The sequence below is a fragment of the Anguilla rostrata genome, chromosome 8, assembly GCF_018555375.3.
Source record: "Anguilla rostrata isolate EN2019 chromosome 8, ASM1855537v3, whole genome shotgun sequence".
Classification (NCBI taxonomy): domain Eukaryota; kingdom Metazoa; phylum Chordata; class Actinopteri; order Anguilliformes; family Anguillidae; genus Anguilla; species Anguilla rostrata.
Genome location: NC_057940.1, coordinates 3,715,381 through 3,732,442, shown reverse-complemented (window position 1 = coordinate 3,732,442; position 17,062 = coordinate 3,715,381). Strand labels below are relative to the sequence as shown.

At 50.7% G+C, this 17,062-nt stretch overlaps 2 protein-coding genes across 2 annotated transcripts in view; both read left to right on the top strand.

Moving 5' to 3' along the window:
• Positions 1-282, top strand: part of carmil3 (capping protein regulator and myosin 1 linker 3) — a 55,959-nt gene extending 55,677 nt beyond the window's left edge. Inside the window, exon 40 of the mRNA XM_064345535.1 lies at positions 1-282. This exon is cut by the window's left edge and continues 1,613 nt beyond it. The gene's annotated coding sequence lies outside the window, so the exon portion shown is untranslated.
• A 5,028-nt stretch (positions 283-5,310) lies between these two features.
• Positions 5,311-8,887, top strand: si:ch211-119o8.4 (somatostatin receptor type 3). Its single transcript, XM_064345889.1, has 2 exons — positions 5,311-6,686; positions 7,341-8,887. The coding sequence occupies exons 1-2, from the start codon at positions 6,280-6,282 to the stop codon at positions 8,068-8,070; spliced, it is 1,137 nt and encodes a 378-aa protein (XP_064201959.1). The 5' UTR covers positions 5,311-6,279; the 3' UTR covers positions 8,071-8,887.
• The last annotated feature ends 8,175 nt before the right edge of the window (positions 8,888-17,062 follow it).

Below are 17,062 nucleotides of genomic sequence, written 5' to 3'. Positions count from 1 at the left end.
ATTCTGTTTTCATAAGAACTATTATTATTATTATTATTATTATTATTATTATTGTTATTATTATTATCAGGTTTGCATTGATGTTTATGTTATTGATCTGTGATCAGTGTCAATATAGTTTGCTGTAGCCTGAATTTGCACTGAGTTGTTGATAATCCTTGTCTGAAGCGAGATGATTTATATCTTTTGGCTTTTCTGGACTGAAATGCAATATATTTTATAAAAATCCGTGTGAGAGGATGAATATTAATGAATAAAGAGGGAGGCTCTGTCCTATGGTCAGCACTGTGTCATCATTTCCCCCATGAGTGATGGGCAGGAGCAGCCAATAAGGGACTGCGTTCCTACTTCCTGTCCCGCCCACAAGCCATGTCTAGGCACTCTTTCCTGTGGTCAACACTGCATCATCATTTCCCCCATGAGTGATGGGCAGGAGCAGCCAATAAGGGACTGCTTTCCTACTTCCTGTCCCTCCCACAAGCCATGTCTAGGCACTCTTTCCTGTGGTCACCACTGCATCACCATTTCCCCGATGAGTGACAGGCATAAGGAAGCCAATAAGGGACTGCTTTCCTACTTCCTGTCCCGCGCACAAGCCATGTCAAGGCACTCTTTCCTGTGGTCACCACTGCATCCTTCGATGAGTGCAGGCTAGGAAGCCAAAGGATGTTCACTCCTGGTCTGCACATGCTGTCAGGACGTCCGCCCCTCTCGTGCTCCTCGGACTGAGGACAAGGATCGGGATCTCAGGAGGTCCGCCACTTTTCGTCTGCTCATTGGAGACTGAGGCATACGGAGGTCTGGAAATGCTTCACGAGATCTGAGAGCAGACCTTTGCAGTATCACACATGAACACATTAAGTCCAGTTCACGCAGTAAGCATTACTGTGACCTAACCAATGCTAAGTCAAACACACACTCACACACACACATGCACATACATTCATATGTCAACACATGTAAGCATGAATGACCATTATAGTTCTACGCAGGTACATTACTGACCTTCATAGCCAAGCTTAAGTTTTCCAAACACTGACACTGCCACTTGAACAGCACCTCACACTGCCATACATTCTTATCCTACATTCACACATAAACTCGCATATGCATGCACATGTATGCATGTACACACATGAACATGCACAGTGAAGTGAGAGCGGAGGGCCATGAAGATGAGAGCTGAGAGGACCCTGGTGAAACAGCAGAGGGCGCCAGAGATCTTCAATCGAAAGAGAGCACTGCGGGTCAGCCGTAGACAAGCCCAGAGCTTTGCTGCTCCAGTGGAGGGGATTTCCTGAAATGTGGCTAATGGATTTCAACCAATAAGAATGCTATGATGGGAAGAATGCACCATTTTCATTGGTTCAGCCCATAGCCCGCTGTTAGAGGACCCAATGAGAGCAGAGCTGTGTCTGAAACAGCTTTCTGGCCAACTATTGAGTATACAAGTTGTATACAAGACACTCACTCTGAATAAGGGTGTTTGCTAAGCACATGAATAATGATTATTATTTATAATTACCATTGTTCATCTGCTTAGTGATAGTGTGACTTTTATCCTTTCGATCTGTGACCTCTGACCTTTGACCTTTGGTCAGATTAGTGTTCACTGTGTGAACTAAACTGGGTTCTTGGCTGGAAATAGCTGTACAAAATAAGTATTGTATCTTATTGAACCTGTGTTTAGTAGTTGTCTATGACCATGAAATGCACTTTTTGTACGTCGCTTTGGATAAAAGCGTCTGCCAAATAAATGTAATGTAATGTGACCCCCACGGGAGTCATTGGGGGGGCCCGCTGACTTCCATAGTTCCACTCTTCACCCCCAGGGGGCAGCACTGCATCCAAATGTAACCCAGGTGGCATCGCTGGGCCTGTTCTTGTGGAAATGAAAAACAGGAGAAGGGGCGGATGTGGTCTACGCTCTCTCACAGGCCCCCACAGTTACACCCCACAGGCACAACACCTGTTACAGCAAGAGCCAATAAAATGGGTGGAACCTCCACCGGCACCTACACTCTCTAAACAAAAGTGTGAAAAAATGCCTGTAAGGTACAAATACCTGTGACTGCAGTGGGCACTCTATAAAACCTGCCATATACTTTTATTTCTGAGAGGGAACACAGACTGTGCTGTCTTATCCACCCCCTACCTGCCCCCCACCTCAAACCCCCACCGTCCCCAAGTGCACATAAACACTTCTGCCATGCTAAATCTCTATATTTGAAAATTGATATACCGAAAACCTAGAGAGGGCGTATTAAAGTATTCAAGAAAAAAGACACTGTGGTATTTTGTCCGAAGTGGGGATTCATATGGTAAAGAGCGAATTGGTTATCAGTAACGTAACAGAACAGCTGAGACACTGACCCAATTCAAACGACGACTGAAGACTCACATCTTCAGGCTGCACCTCTCCCCATCCCTCCCTACCCCCCTGTAAATGACTGTAAGCTTAGGGTTGTAACTAGGCAGCTGTTTCGTAGGTGACTTAGGTGCATTACCTGTCGTAACTACTGCTTGTATTTTTTCCATAGACTGCGTTGTTGCCGTTCTCGTTGTGTTAGTGTTAATCAGTTTAACCTTCAGGGTCCAAGTTGAACTATGCGGTTGTTCCCTGCACTTGGACCGGTACTTCTCTCTAGGGGTTTCGTCATACTTGTTCCTGGTTATGGTTATAGACTTTGTTGTACGTCGCTCTGGATAAGAGCGTCTGCCAAATGCCTGTAATGCAATGTAATGCAATGATGTCACACGTTGGTATAAAAATCGGCATCGCGTACCTGAAGAAGCCTTTGCTTCACGTGGTTCCTGGGGCTGAGGCAAAAGATACATCGTTGTCAATAAAAGCAGAAGTCAAGTGCATGAAAGTGTCAGACACCAGTTCCTGAATTTAAACCCACCGTGACCGTAAGGACACAGCAGGGATGCATGTTTGTGGTTTAATTGTTGATCATGGGGACCAGTGTTTGTGGTTTAAATGTTGACCATTTAGCAGAGTGTTGGTGGTTTAAATGTTGACCATGGGGACCAGTGTTTGCGGTTTAAATGTTGACCATTTAGCAGAGTGTTTGTGGTTTAATTGTTGACCATGGGGACCAGTGTTTGTGGTTTAAATGTTGACCATGGGGACCAGTGTTTGTGGTTTAAATGTTGACCATTTAGCAGAGTGTTTTTTTGGTGTTAAATGTTGACCTTTTGCAGGGGGAGCCAGCGTGTTTGTGGTTTAAATGTTGACCATTTAGCAGAGTGTTTGTGGTTTAAATGTTGACCATTTAGCAGAGTGTTTGTGGTTTAATTGTTGACCATGGGGACCAGTGTTTGCGGTTTAAATGTTGACCATTTAGCAGAGTGTTTGTGGTTTAATTGTTGACCATGGGGACCAGTGTTTGTGATATAAATGTTGACATCTGTGACCAGTGTTTGTGGTTTAAATGTTGAGCACTGAGAAGAGTGTTTGTGGGTTTTTACCATCTTTATTGATATGAAAAGAGTGTGACTCACCCCTGCTGGGCTGTGTGTTCGACTGACTAGAGGACACAATGAGATTCATTACTGTCCTTAGTGAGAGAACCTGACACCTCTGGCCTGGAGAGAGGAGTGAGAGAAGATAGAGAGAAAGATAGAAGGTAGAGAGAGAGAGAGAGAGAGATGGAAGCCAGGGCACAGAGAGAGGACACTGACAGATGTAATTTAATGACCTGGTCCTTGACATCGTAAAAAGCTGAAGAGAGGTAATTAGTTTTTTACTGCGTGTATTTCCACAGCAATAGTGTGTGTGTGCGTGTGTGTGTGTATGTGAGAGAGAGAGAGAGAGAGAGAGATAGTACCCAACAGAATATAGTACACATAATTAGATACATACATGCATACATACATACATGTCAATATACATTCATGCATACATACAAAAACAACAGGCAGATTGTCAGGGTTTATATTTTGGAAATGTGGGATTATGGAACTGATTTTGAGGAAATTAGTTTCCCTGAAGAGCCGGACTCCACTGTGACTAGAGCAGATTAGCAGCTTATCAGCCAGGTGTGTATGTGAGCGAGCATGTATGTGTGTGAGTGTGTGTGTGTGAGTGTGTGTGTGTGTGTGTGTGTGTGTGTGTGTGAGTGTGTGTGTGTGTGTGTGTGCTTTATTAGCAGAACGCTGTCGTTTGCTTTTCCAGTCCCATTTTTTAATGTTTTCATTCTAAAAAAACACCACTCAAATCTGACAACACTTCCTCCTTCTTCTCTTTATGTTTGGACGTCCCTCCCCTCTACCCCCCCCCCTCCCCCCTGTGACTTCTTGCACCTGTTTTCCTTCCCACTGTGGAGCAGTGTACCGGGTGACCAGTGAATCTTATTGCCCCGCCACCCACCTGAAGCACATGACACGATCGTCAGGGTTACGCAATTCAAACGGGCTCATCTCTGGTAGCGAGCAAAAAATAAATAAATAAAGCTCCTTAGCCTTTTTACCAGTTTTCCTAGTCATTTTATGAGAAACACAACATGGACCCAGAAGGCAAAAGAGAGAGAGAGAGAGATTAGCTACCCATTAGAGTGGGGCAACATGTCCAGTTGTGCTTGCTGAATGTGCCTAATAACATTGAAAATTACATTTACATTATTTATGCATTGATGTAGAACACATTTTCATGCCTAACGCATGCAGTATGAATTAATCAGTCCTGCTAATACTCTCAGCCTGTTTTTTTTTTCTGAAGGAAGCAATTTAATTATGACAGTATAGACACACTGAACAGTACATTAACATCCAGAGGGGGAGGGATGAGTGTGAGTGTGTGTGTGTGAGAGAGAGAAAGTAAAGGAGAGTCAGAGAGGTGAGAGAGATAGAGAGAGAGATTCAGAAGGATAGAGAGAAAGAGGGAGAGATTCAGAAAGAGGGATAGATTCAGGAGAATAGAGAGAAAGAGAGAGATTCAGAGGGATAGAGAGAAAAAGAGAGATTCAGAGGGATAGAGAGAAAGAGGTAGAGTTTCAGAGAGGTAGAGAGAAAGAGGGAGAGAGTCAGGAGGGTAGAGAGAAAAGAAAAGAGATTTGAAGGTAAGAGAAAGGGATGATTCCTGGAGTTAGGCAGGAGAGAAATCAAACGTTCGTGAACTGGGATCATCGTCGTGTACCCGGATTCAGGATGGGATGACTCCAAACCGTCGCTGAACACTGGATCTCTGTCTTTTACTTCAGTTCGCCATACTTTCCTTCCGCACTGTTTATCTGTTCTTTCTGTCATCCCCTTTCTTCTCTGCCTTCCTCCTCTCTTCTCTCGCTCACTCGTCATCTTTTGCGTATTATACGCCGTATGTTTGTGTGTGTGTGAGAATAGAATGTTCCATGCAGAATTCTGTTTGTGTTTGTCCGAGCGTGTTGCGCTGTGCGTTACAACATTAAGCGTGTTGTGTTGTGGCAGGATGTGTGAAGATTATTTGCTTAATTAGTGTCTATTTAAACAGGTGGATTTCGCAATTATTATGTATCAAGACGTTCCATTGGGAATACATGCGTGTATATATAGAATACATTTAAATATTAATACAAATTTAAATCTCTCTCTCACATCTCATTTAAGTTAGATAAAACTTCATTCAATTAATTGGATTTATTAAAATGGGTAATTATTTCATGATGTATTTGAACAGAATAGCAACACTTTGTGAACGACCTTTAGGGGCTTTATCCTCCTTGAAATCCTGAAACCTGGCCACAAAAAGTACATTTTTGTCGTAAATCAAGTGTCTGGGATGACAAAAAAAAAAACTTTTAAAAAAATTTCTTCTTTTATTTTATTGATTGTCGATTGTCGTGTGGGTTTCAGCATCGTAGAATGTATGGTTCTTGGGATTAAGACTCACGTACCAAACACCGAAAATGAATTGTCGGATCTGAGGAGGCCGAACTAGAAAGCATTTTGATGATGAAGATGAAGAAGCATTTCTTTCTTGGCTGGACCGCAACAGCGCGGGCCAGCCCTACAAACGCGAATGTCAGTGACTGACTGAGCAACTGAGTGATGAGGTTACACCATTGGTCGGCCGAGTTACGAAGTTACGCCATTGGTTCGGCCGGATCACGTGTGTTAGGTCCGGCCATACACGAGGTTTATAACCTGGTCTTGTTTCGCTTTGCGGGCTCTCTGTCTGTCTGTCTGTCTGTCTGTCTGTCTGACTGTCTGTCTGTCTGACTGTCTGTCTGACTGTCTATCTGACTGTCTGACTGTCTGTCTGTCTGTCTGTCTGTCTGTCTGTCTCTCAGCGCCGCGGTCATGCCGGCCATAGTGAACCTGCTGTTCAACACGGTCTCCACGAACACCACCATCGCCTTCTCGCTGGTGCTGCCGCTGGTGAGCGTGCTGTCGCTGCTGGTGGGGGTCGGGGGCCACCTGCTGGTGTGGCTGGTGCTGATGAGGAGCCCGCGGCGCCGGTCCAGGCCCAGCTCGGTGCTGCTGCTCAACCTGAGCCTGGCGGACCTGTGCGCGCTGCTCACGCTGCCCTGCGTGCTGCTGAGCGCCAGCTCCCAGGGCTGGCAGCTAGGGGGCGCCATCTGCGTGCTGCTGGGCTTCGTCACCTCGCTCACCGCCGGCGTGGACATCTTCAGCCTGGCCGCCCTGTCCGTGCTGCGCTACCGCATCGTGGCCCCGCCCACACACCGGCCCGTGCGCCCCACGCAGGTGTGAGTATCTCCCCCACGCAGGTGTGAGTGTCTCCCCCATACAGGTGTGAGTATCTCCCCCATACAGGTGTGTGTATCTCACACATACAGGTGTGTGTATCTCTCCCATACAGGTGTGTGTATCTCACACATACAGGTGTATTTCTCACACATACAGGTGTGAGAGTCTCTCTCTCTCTCATACAGGTGTGAGTATCTCCCCCATACAGGTGTGAGTATCTCCCTCATACAGGTGTGGGTATCTCCCCCATACAGGTGTGTGTATCTCACACATACAGGTGTGAGTGTCTCTCTTTCTCATACAGGTGTGAGTGTCTCTCTTCCATACAGGTGTGAGTATCTCCCCCATACAGGTATATCGCTCGCACATACAGGTGTGAGTGTTTCTCTCCCATGCAGGTGTGAGTGTCTCTCTCCTATACAGGTGTGAGTGTCTCTCTCTCATACAGGTGTGAGTATCTCCCCCATACAGGTGTATCTCTCACACATACAGGTGTATCCTTCTCTCCATGCAGGTGTGAGAATCTCTCCCCAACACAAGTGCGAGTAACCATGCCTATATCGTTTAACACATCTCTCTCCCTCTCTCTCACCCTCCCTCTCTCCATCTCTCCCTCTCCCCTCCCCACCCCCCTCTCCCCCCCCCCCCCTTAGCGCCGGCACGGTGGCGGTGATCTGGCTGGTCTCCGTGACGATGGCCCTGCCGAAGGTGACGTACATCCGGTTCGACGGCGGGTGCAAGTGGTCGGTGGACCGGGGCCAGTGGCTGGGCTTCCTGGTGCCGGCGTTCCTGGTGTACTACGTGGCGCCGCTCCTGTGCATCGGCATCAACTGCGGCCTGATCGTCACGCACCTGCACGCCTGCCGGCTGGGCCTGGCCGCCACGCGCCGCAACCAGAAGGCCACGGCGCTCCTGATTGGCTCCACGCTGGCCTTCGCGCTCAGCTGGCTGCCCTACTACGCCCTGGAGTTCGTCAACGTGCTGTCCCCCTCCGTCGGCTCCGCCTTCTCCTCCTCCCTCCTCGCCCCTCCCCCGGGACACCCCTACGCGGCCTGGGCCAACCGCTCGCTGGCCCAGTCGCTGGCCCCGCCCCCAACTCCGCATGCCCCGCCCCCCGCGGCGGTGGGCGTGTCCCTGCTGTGGGAGCTGGCGTCCCTCATCGCCATCCTGCTGGTGTGCCTCGCCCCCTGCTGGAACCCGCCCCTCTACTTCCTGCTGTCCCGCCCCGCCCTGCGCCAGCTCCGCGCCCTGCTGCCGTCCCCCCGGAAACGCTGGGGCCCCGCCCGCATCGCCCCGGCAACCGCTCCGCGCCACGCCCCCGCGCTGCCGCTGCCCTCCCTCTCGCACACACACGCCGCCCCGCACACACTCACGCAGGGATAAACACACACACACACGCACACAGGGATAAACACACACTCATACACACACACACACACACACACACTCATGCAGGGATAAACACACACACACACACACACACATACACACACTCACGCAGGGATAAACACACACACACACACACAGGGATAAACACACACTCATACACACACACACACTCACGCAGGGATAAACACACACACACACGCAGGGATAAACACACACTCATACACACACACACACACACGCAGGGATAAACACACACACATACACACACTCACGCAGGGATAAACACACACACACACGCAGGGATAAACACACACTCATACACACACACACACACACACGCAGGGATAAACACACACACATACACACACTCACGCAGGGATAAACACACACACACATGCAGGGATAAACACACTCATACACACATACACACACTCACGCAGGGATAAACACACACACTACACACATACACACACACACTCCTTCAGGGATAAACACACACACTCACACACTCATGCAGAGATGAACACACTCACAGGGATAAACACACACACACACGCTCACACACATATACAGGGATAAATGCACATACACGCACATACACACACACACAGGGATAAATACACACACACATGCTCACACAGGGATAAACACACACACTCACAGTCACGCAGGGATAAACACACACACACTCAAACTTGCACAGGGATAAACACACACACACACACATACACACAGGAACATACATTTTTGTAACATAAAAAAAGTTTTGTCTTGTTTCATAAATGTTTAAATAAAGTTTTATTGTATGAAATCCATGAATGCACAGTCATATTATTTAGGAGACAGGTATTATACACTGGGCCTCATTCACAAAACTTTTCTTAAATTATTCTTAGTTTTGGTCTTAAAAATGTTCAAACAAAAAAACAATATGAGATTCATGACACATGTGCAGTCCTTTGTTTTTGTGTATGTCCCAGGTGTATGAGATGATGAATGCTGGCTGTTTCTAAATTTAATGTTCATGTGATTAGCATAAGGAAACAGACATGAACAAATACAGATAAAGAAAAAAATACGAATGCCAAAACGTTCTTGGAAACGTTCTTATAATATGCAGTTTACGATCAAATTTGATCATACACGTTTCCTGAATGAGGCCCATTGTGTTTATTTTAAGTATATTATCCATGAGTAAATATGATTCGAAACTGATTTGGTCCCTCGCTCTTGAGATAAGACAGATGACGGTTGCGGACCAGAGGTTGAATGTGAGACCAACATGTAAGGAGTCCAATAAATATTGGATAATATTGGATATTATTGAGATAGTGTGAGTGTGTGTGAGTTAGAGTGTGTGTACATGTGACTGGCATGAATGCATGCATATTAAGCCGCGTTTCCACCAAAATTACCCGGAACTTTCAGTCCCAGGAACTACTTTACCAGGAACTAAAAGGTTCCTTCAGCCAATGGTTGTCTGCGTTTCCACCGGGGTCTAAAGTACCGCGAAGATTAGGCAAATTAGCCCACTGACGTTGTCGTCGGTCCATCTGTCATATGATTTCTTCTGTAACCCCATACTACCACCGAAGTAGCCTACATTATTTTCTAATAACCGGGACAGCCCAGAGGGGTTTATTCCACTTATATACAACGGGTTACCAACAATGACTATATATGGTTACTTTTGTATTTATTGATTTTCATATATCCTCTCAAACACATTCATTAACAGCAGAAAACATGCACACGTTGTAAACAATTTGCTGTTTTATTACTTTCTCGTTGTCAATTCCATATAGGCTAATCGCAAAATGACAAGAATAGAACGAAAACTCGGACTTGCGTGAAAATGTAAATTAGTAGTGGTACAGCCACCGTTTGCTTTCCTTCGAAGTTACTGCTAGCCGAGTAGCGAAGTGTGCCCTCCAGATGCGAACCATGCACCATAAATGAGTCCATAGTCTTCCTGGTCTTTTCGTGGAATTGAAAAATGGCAGTAAAATTGAGTAAAATTACGGCAGTCTGAAAAAGCTAAAGCGAAGATTACTAGAATTAACCTGTTATTTTACCCGGATAAAAAGTGCGGAAGGTGATTTCCAGTTTGCTTGTACTGTATCACCAATGTTAATTATGCAGAACTACCGCATACCTCACATAACTGTATCAAACGTTTTGAGTCAATTACAACGGGCTAACAAAGAAAATCCGGAAGAAAATATTCAGCAACCGAATTAATCCGTTTGAATGTTTTGGTAGCCTACGTAATATGCTGTCCCAGCACGAATGCTTAGCATTTTATAAAACGAATACTAAAGCAAGAAAAGAACAGAAGAGCACACGTTATAATTCCAAGACGTTGACAGGTTATAACCAAAAGTAGGCTACTGCGCCGCATAACATACAAGTTTGATTTGAAGTTATTATGAAAATAAATTGGTTTGCCGCTGCATATTTTCAAACATGGCGGGTAATGGCGGAAAATAAATACAACACAAATGCTACGAGTACTCGACCAATCAGAAATGTTCAGCGCTGCAAGCTCCACCCAAAAGGTTCCTGTACTTTCGGAAAGTACTACCCCCCGAGCAGGAACGTTTTGGGGGGTAAAACAAAGCCCCCAGAACTAAATTTAGACCCTAGTTCCTGCGGTGGAAACGCACTGAGTTCCTCAAAAGGTTCCTAGTTCCGGGGTATAGTTCCTGCGGTGGAAACGCGGCTTTAGTGTGTGTACCCTTGCCTGTGTCTGTGTGAGAGTGTGAGTGTGTGCATGTGTGTGGGTGTGGGTGTGTGTGTGTGTGTGACTGCAGAGTGTGTGTGAGAGTGTGTGTGTGTGTACGTGTGACTGGCATGGTACCCACGCCTGTGTCTGTGTGAGAGTGTGTGTGTGTGTGTGTGTGCGTGTGTGTGACTGCGGAGTGTGTGTGAGTGTGACTGTGGAGTGTGTGTGAGTCAGAGTGTGAGTGTGTGTACCCACGCCTGTGTCTGTGTGAGAGTGTGTGTATGTGTGCGTGTGTGTGACTGGGGAGTGTGTGTGAGTGCGTGCAGCTGATGTACTGCTGCATCCTCAGTGCGAATCTCCGCCACGGAAACCTTCACACGCAACGTTTATGTTTCTAATCATTCTGCTCTGCGTTACTAAGCAACACAAACTCCCGGTTACCAAGTTGAATGAAGGCTGAAAAGGTCAGGATGTGAGAGCCCAGCCGCTCAGCTCGTTATGGTCTGTAATAACAAGTTCCATGACGTCACTGAGAGCAGGAGAACAGAGAACCGTTCTGGAATATTTCCAAGTTTATGACCAGCAACTCTCACGTGTGCCCCCCCCCTGCTGTCAACTCCGGGAACTGCAGGCTGCTGTGTGACGTCCAGTACTATCCAAAAAGGTCCAATGTGAGTACGACCCAAGCAAGCAGGGGTTTGTGGGTAAAGACACTTACAGCCCAAACAAGCAGGGGTTTGTGGGTAAAGACACCCCCGGCCCAAACGAGCAGGGGTTTGTGGGTAAAGACACTTACGGCCCAAACGAGCAGGGGTTTGTGGGTAAAGACACCCCCGGCCCAAACGAGCAGGGGTTTGTGGGTAAAGACACCCCCGGCCCAAGCGAGCAGGGGTTTGTGGGTAAAGACACCCCCGGCCCAAGCGAGCAGGGGTTTGTGGGTAAAGACACCAGCAGCCCATCCTCAGCCCGAGTGAGCAGGGGTTTGTGGGTAAAGACACTTACGGCCCAAACGAGCAGGGGTTTGTGGGTAAAGACACCCCCGGCCCAGGTGAGCAGAGATTTTTGGGTAAAGACAGTCACAGCTCAGCTTCCCTGTGTCAGCAGCTTCCTCCTGGCTTCTGCAGTAAACTTTGCTGCTCCAGAGGATGATTAATATCCAGCAGGTAGTTTATGAGCAGCAAGCGTCGGTGCGCCTCACTTTTAATTTTCATAATTCACTTCTGGGAGTCTATTTATACGGGAGATCATTTCAGCTGCATCTTCTCTGTCCGTCTCTTCAAGAGAATATTTAGAACTTTGTATTTATTTGGCCGTTTATTTTTTCCCCCACGTTTCCTTGGGGTTTCGTACAGTTTATACCCTGATCTCTGTGGTTTCAGGTACCATAGTGTGCAGTCAGTCAACGTGTATATACTATATTAACCCTCTCTCAGCGTTGTGTTAATGTAATGTAGTGTGCAGTCAGTGTGTATATACTGTATTAACCCTCTCTCTCAGCACAGTGTTAATGTAATTTAGTGTGCAGTCAGTCAGTGTGTATATACTATATTAACCCTCTCTCTGTCATGGTCCTGTTTTCCTGTCTGTGTTTCCCCTGTTGGGCCGCCAGATGGCGGCACTTCTGTTTTGTGTCCTGCTCCCCCCCTGTTAATTGTATTATTGTCTGTCCCGTTATCCCATCATTGTTCCCACCTGTGTCTTGTTATCCCCTCCTTCTGGTTTGATTGTTTTTTGAGTTCACCTGTGTCTTGTTACCCCTTGTCTATTTAAGTTCTCTGTTCCCTTGACTCGGGTGCTGGTTCCTTGCGTTTGTTCTTCCTTGTGTTTGTTGCCTATGAATTTTCAGACCCATTGTACCTGCCTGCGTTTTTTACCCGTTTGTGTTTTGTTCCTGACTTGTTTGTTTCCTACCTGTGTTTGCTTCTGACTTGTGTTTGTTCCTGACCCGTATGTATTTTCTGGTGTTTCTTTTATGTGTTTGCCTGTGTGTTCCACCTGCCTGTACCCTGCCTGCCTGCCTGTGTTCTGTTCTGTGTTTTGTTCTTAATGTTTTGAGTTTGTTGTTTTGCCCTTTGTGGCCTTGCCTGTTCCCTGGTTGTGTTTGCCTTTTTTTTTGTGTGAGTAAAATCTCTGTTAATTTTCCCTTTTTGAGTTTCGTGTTTTTTTTCCCCCACTCTGCGCCTGGGTCCCAGCACCCGTACCCTCACAGAAGGAACCAGCCAGTTTGGGACCCAGCAGAGTTTTTTTTTTTTTTTAATTTTTAATTTTTTTTTTTTTTTTTATCATGCCACCGGGGTGGTGGAGTGACCCGGAGGACTCGCCACCCAGCGACTGGGAGTCCCTCGCCCTTGAGCTTCCCAGCGCCCGGGGCGGACGGTCACGGAGGCGCCGTGGTCGGGCTGCCTCCCGGTTGGCCAGACCTCCAGCTGCCCAGCCAGCGGTTCCCGGCCCTGCATCATTTGAAGGGTCTCGACTGGCGATCTTCCCAGGGTCCGGCCCGCGGGGGTCCCGCCGGTCCCGTCCGGCTGCCCAGCCGGGTTCCCTACAGCTGTGGTCTGTGTTCCTGTCCCCTGCCCAGCCCAGACGGCAGGGCCCTCGCCCTGCTCCACCCCAAGTCCAGGAAGGGCCTTCACGGCCTGCTCTGCCCCAAGTCCCGGAGCGGCCTTCACGGCCTGCTCTGCCTCAAGTCCCGGAGCGGCCTTCACGGCCTGCTCTGCCTCAAGTCCCGGAGCGGCCTTCACGGCCTGCTCTGCCTCAAGTCCCGGAGCGGCCTTCACGGCCTGCTCTGCCTCAAGTCCCGGAGCGGCCTTCGCGGCCTGCTCTGCCTCAAGTCCCGGAGCGGCCTTCGCGGCCTGCTCTGCCTCAAGTCCCGGAGCGGCCTTCGCGGCCTGCTCTGCCTCAAGTCCCGGAGCGGCCTTCGCGGCCTGCTCTGCCTCAAGTCCCGGAGCGGCCTTCGCGGCCTGCTCTGCCTCAAGTCCCGGGCGGCCTTCACGGCCTGCTCTGCCTCAAGTCCCGGAGCGGCCCCCAGAGCCACCTGGAGCCCCGGAGAGGCTCCCAGATCCGCCTCGAGCCCCGGAGAGGCTCCCAGATCCGCCTCTAGCCCCGGAGAGGCTCCCAGAACCGCCTCGAGCCCCGGAGAGGCTCCCAGAGCCGCCTCGAGCCCCGGAGAGGCCCCCAGAGCCGCCTCGAGCTCCGGAGAGGCCCCCAGAGCCGCCTCGAGCTCCGGAGAGGCCCCCAGAGCCGCCTCCAGCCCCGGAGAGGCCCCCAGAGCCGCCTCCAGCCCCGGAGAGGCCCCCAGAGCCGCCTCCAGCCCCGGAGAGGCCCCCAGAGCCGCCTCCAGCCCCGGAGAGGCCCCCAGAGCCGCCTCCAGCCCCGGAGAGGCCCCCAGAGCCGCCTCCAGCCCCGGAGGTCCCGCCTGCTCTGACCCTTCCGCGGAGGCCGCCTGCTACACCCAAGTTTCGGGCTTTACTTGTGCCTCGAGCCCCGGGGGGGCCTCCGGAGCCGCCTCAAGCCCCAGGGGGGCCTCCGCAGCTGCCTCGAGTCCCGGGGGGGCCTCCAGAGCCGTCCAGAGCTCCGGAGAGGCTTCCGGAGCCGTCCAGAGCTCCGGAGAGGCTTCCGGAGCCGTCCAGAGCTCCGGAGAGGCTTCCGGAGCCGTCCAGAGCTCCGGAGAGGCTTCCAGAGCCGTCCAGAGCCCCGGAGAGGACAACGGTCCCTTCTGTTGTCCCGCAGGGGCCGCCGCAGACTGCTCTGGCCGCCCCGCAGGCTAAGCCACCTGCCTTGCCCCCTAGCGTTCGTGCTCCCCCTGGCGTTCGTGCTCCCCCTGGTGTTCGTGCTCCCCCTGGCGTTCGTGCTCCCCCTGGCGTTCGTGCTCCCCCTGGCGTTTGTGCTCCCCCTGGCGTTTGTGCTCCCCCTGGCGTTCGTTCTCCCCCTAGTGTTCTCGCGGCCCCCAGTGTCCGTTCTTCCCCTAGTGTTCTTGCTCTCCCTAGTGTCCACACCTTGCCCCCTGGCGTTCGTGCTCCCCCTGGCGTTCGTGCTCCCCCTAGTGTTCTCGCGCCCCCCAGTGTCCGTTCTTTCCCTAGTGTTCTCGCGCCCCCCAGTGTCCGTTCTTCCCCTAGTGTTCTTGCTCTCCCTAGTGTCCACACCTTGCCCCCTGGCGTTCGTGCTCCCCCTGGCGTTCGTGCTCCCCCTAGTGTTCGCCCTTCCCCCAGTGATCGTCTCTCCCCCGGTGTTGTCGCTTCCCCCAGTGGTCGCCCCTCCCCCGGTGTCGTCGCTTCCCCCAGTGGTCGCCTCTTCCCCGGAGTCCGTCCTCCCCCCAGTGGTCGTCCCTCCCCCGGTCTCGTCGCTCCCCCTGGTGTCCATTCTCCCTTTGGTGTTCGTCCTCCCAACCGTGTGTCCGTGTGTTCCCCGGCCCCCCTGTCTAATTGTCTGCCCGCCTGTTTGTCTGTTGGTCTACCCGTATGTGTGTCAGCCAGTTTGTTGGCCTGTTTGTCTGCCCCCCAGGCCGTCAGCCCATCGGCCAACGTGTTTGCCCGCCTGTCTGCCTGTCTGTCTGTGTGCCAGTCCGCGTGTGTTTTGTCTTGTTTGCCTGTGTGTCAGTCCCTATGTCAGTTGTTGGGTTCCCCCCTCGCCTTCCCTGTCTGCCTGTCCCTTTGTGTGTCCATCGGTGTCGCCGTGTGCCTCCCCGCCTGCTTGTCCCTGTGTCTGTCTTTGTAGGTCTCCCTATTGTGCCAGTGTCTGTCAGTCTTTCCCTCTCAGTCTTGCCCTACCCAGTCCAGTGTTGTCCACCTCGCCCCAGTCCAGTCCTGTATGTCTGCCTTGCCCCTGTCCTAGTCCCCCCTGGTTTCCTGAGTCCCCCTGGTTTCCTGAGTTTCCCCGTGTCGCCCGATGTGCGGGCCCTGAGTTTCCCCGTGTCGCCCGATGTGCGGGCCCTGAGTTTCCCCGTGTCGCCCGATGTGCGGGCCCTGAATTTCCCCGTGTCGCCCGATGTGCGGGCCCTGAATTTCCCCGTGTCGCCCGATGTACGGGCCCTGAATCTCCCCGTGTCGCCCGGGTCCTGCCCAGCCCTGAGTCTCCCCGTGTCGCCCAGGTCCTGTCCAGCCCTGTGTCTTCGTCGCCCGGGTCCTGCCCAGCCCTGTGTCTCCTGTTTCCTAGTTCCTGAGTTTTGTCCCAAGTTTTCCTGTTCTGTTTTCCCCCGTCCTCCTGTTCCCCCGTCCGAGTCCAGTCCCGAGTCCTGTTCTCCGAGTCCAGTCCCAAGTCCTGTTCCCCCGTCCTAGTCCAGTCCCGAGTCCCGTCCTGTTCCTGTCCAGTCCTGGTTCTGCCCTGAGTCCTGTGTCCAGTCCTGTTCCTGTCCAGTCCTGTTCCTGTCCAGTCCTGTTTCCAGCCCCGAGTTCCCCTCCAGCCCCGAGTTCCCCTCCAGCCCCGAGTTCCCCTCCAGCCCCGAGTTCCCCTCCAGCCCCGAGTCTTGTTCTTGTTTTGTTCCTGTCCTGCCCAGTCCAGCCCCGAGTCTTGTTCTCGTCTTGTTCCTGTCCTGTCCAGTCCAGCCCTGAGTCTTGTCCTGTCTCTAGCCCCCACCCTCTGTTGACTCCCTCCCCGGGTCGGCCTCCTGGGACGTCAGGAGCCGTCCCTTGGGGGGGGGGTACTGTCATGGTCCTGTTTTCCTGTCTGTGTTTCCCCTGTTGGGCCGCCAGATGGCGGCACTTCTGTTTTGTGTCCTGCTCCCCCCCTGTTAATTGTATTATTGTCTGTCCCGTTATCCCATCATTGTTCCCACCTGTGTCTTGTTATCCCCTCCTTCTGGTTTGATTGTTTTTTGAGTTCACCTGTGTCTTGTTACCCCTTGTCTATTTAAGTTCTCTGTTCCCTTGACTCGGGTGCTGGTTCCTTGCGTTTGTTCTTCCTTGTGTTTGTTGCCTATGAATTTTCAGACCCATTGTACCTGCCTGCGTTTTTTACCCGTTTGTGTTTTGTTCCTGACTTGTTTGTTTCCTACCTGTGTTTGCTTCTGACTTGTGTTTGTTCCTGACCCGTATGTATTTTCTGGTGTTTCTTTTATGTGTTTGCCTGTGTGTTCCACCTGCCTGTACCCTGCCTGCCTGCCTGTGTTCTGTTCTGTGTTTTGTTCTTAATGTTTTGAGTTTGTTGTTTTGCCCTTTGTGGCCTTGCCTGTTCCCTGGTTGTGTTTGCCTTTTTTTTTGTGTGAGTAAAATCTTTGTTAATTTTCCCTTTTTGAGTTTCGTGTTTTTTTTCCCCCACTCTGCGCCT

Coding starts and splice junctions, on each gene's coding strand:
- si:ch211-119o8.4 (XM_064345889.1), top strand. CDS start 6,280: ATGCCGGCCATAGTGAACCTGCTGTTCAACACGGTCTCCACGAACACC. Junction 6,687..7,340: donor CCCGTGCGCCCCACGCAGGT/GTGAGTATCTCC, acceptor CCCCCCCCTTAG/CGCCGGCACGGTGGCGGTGA.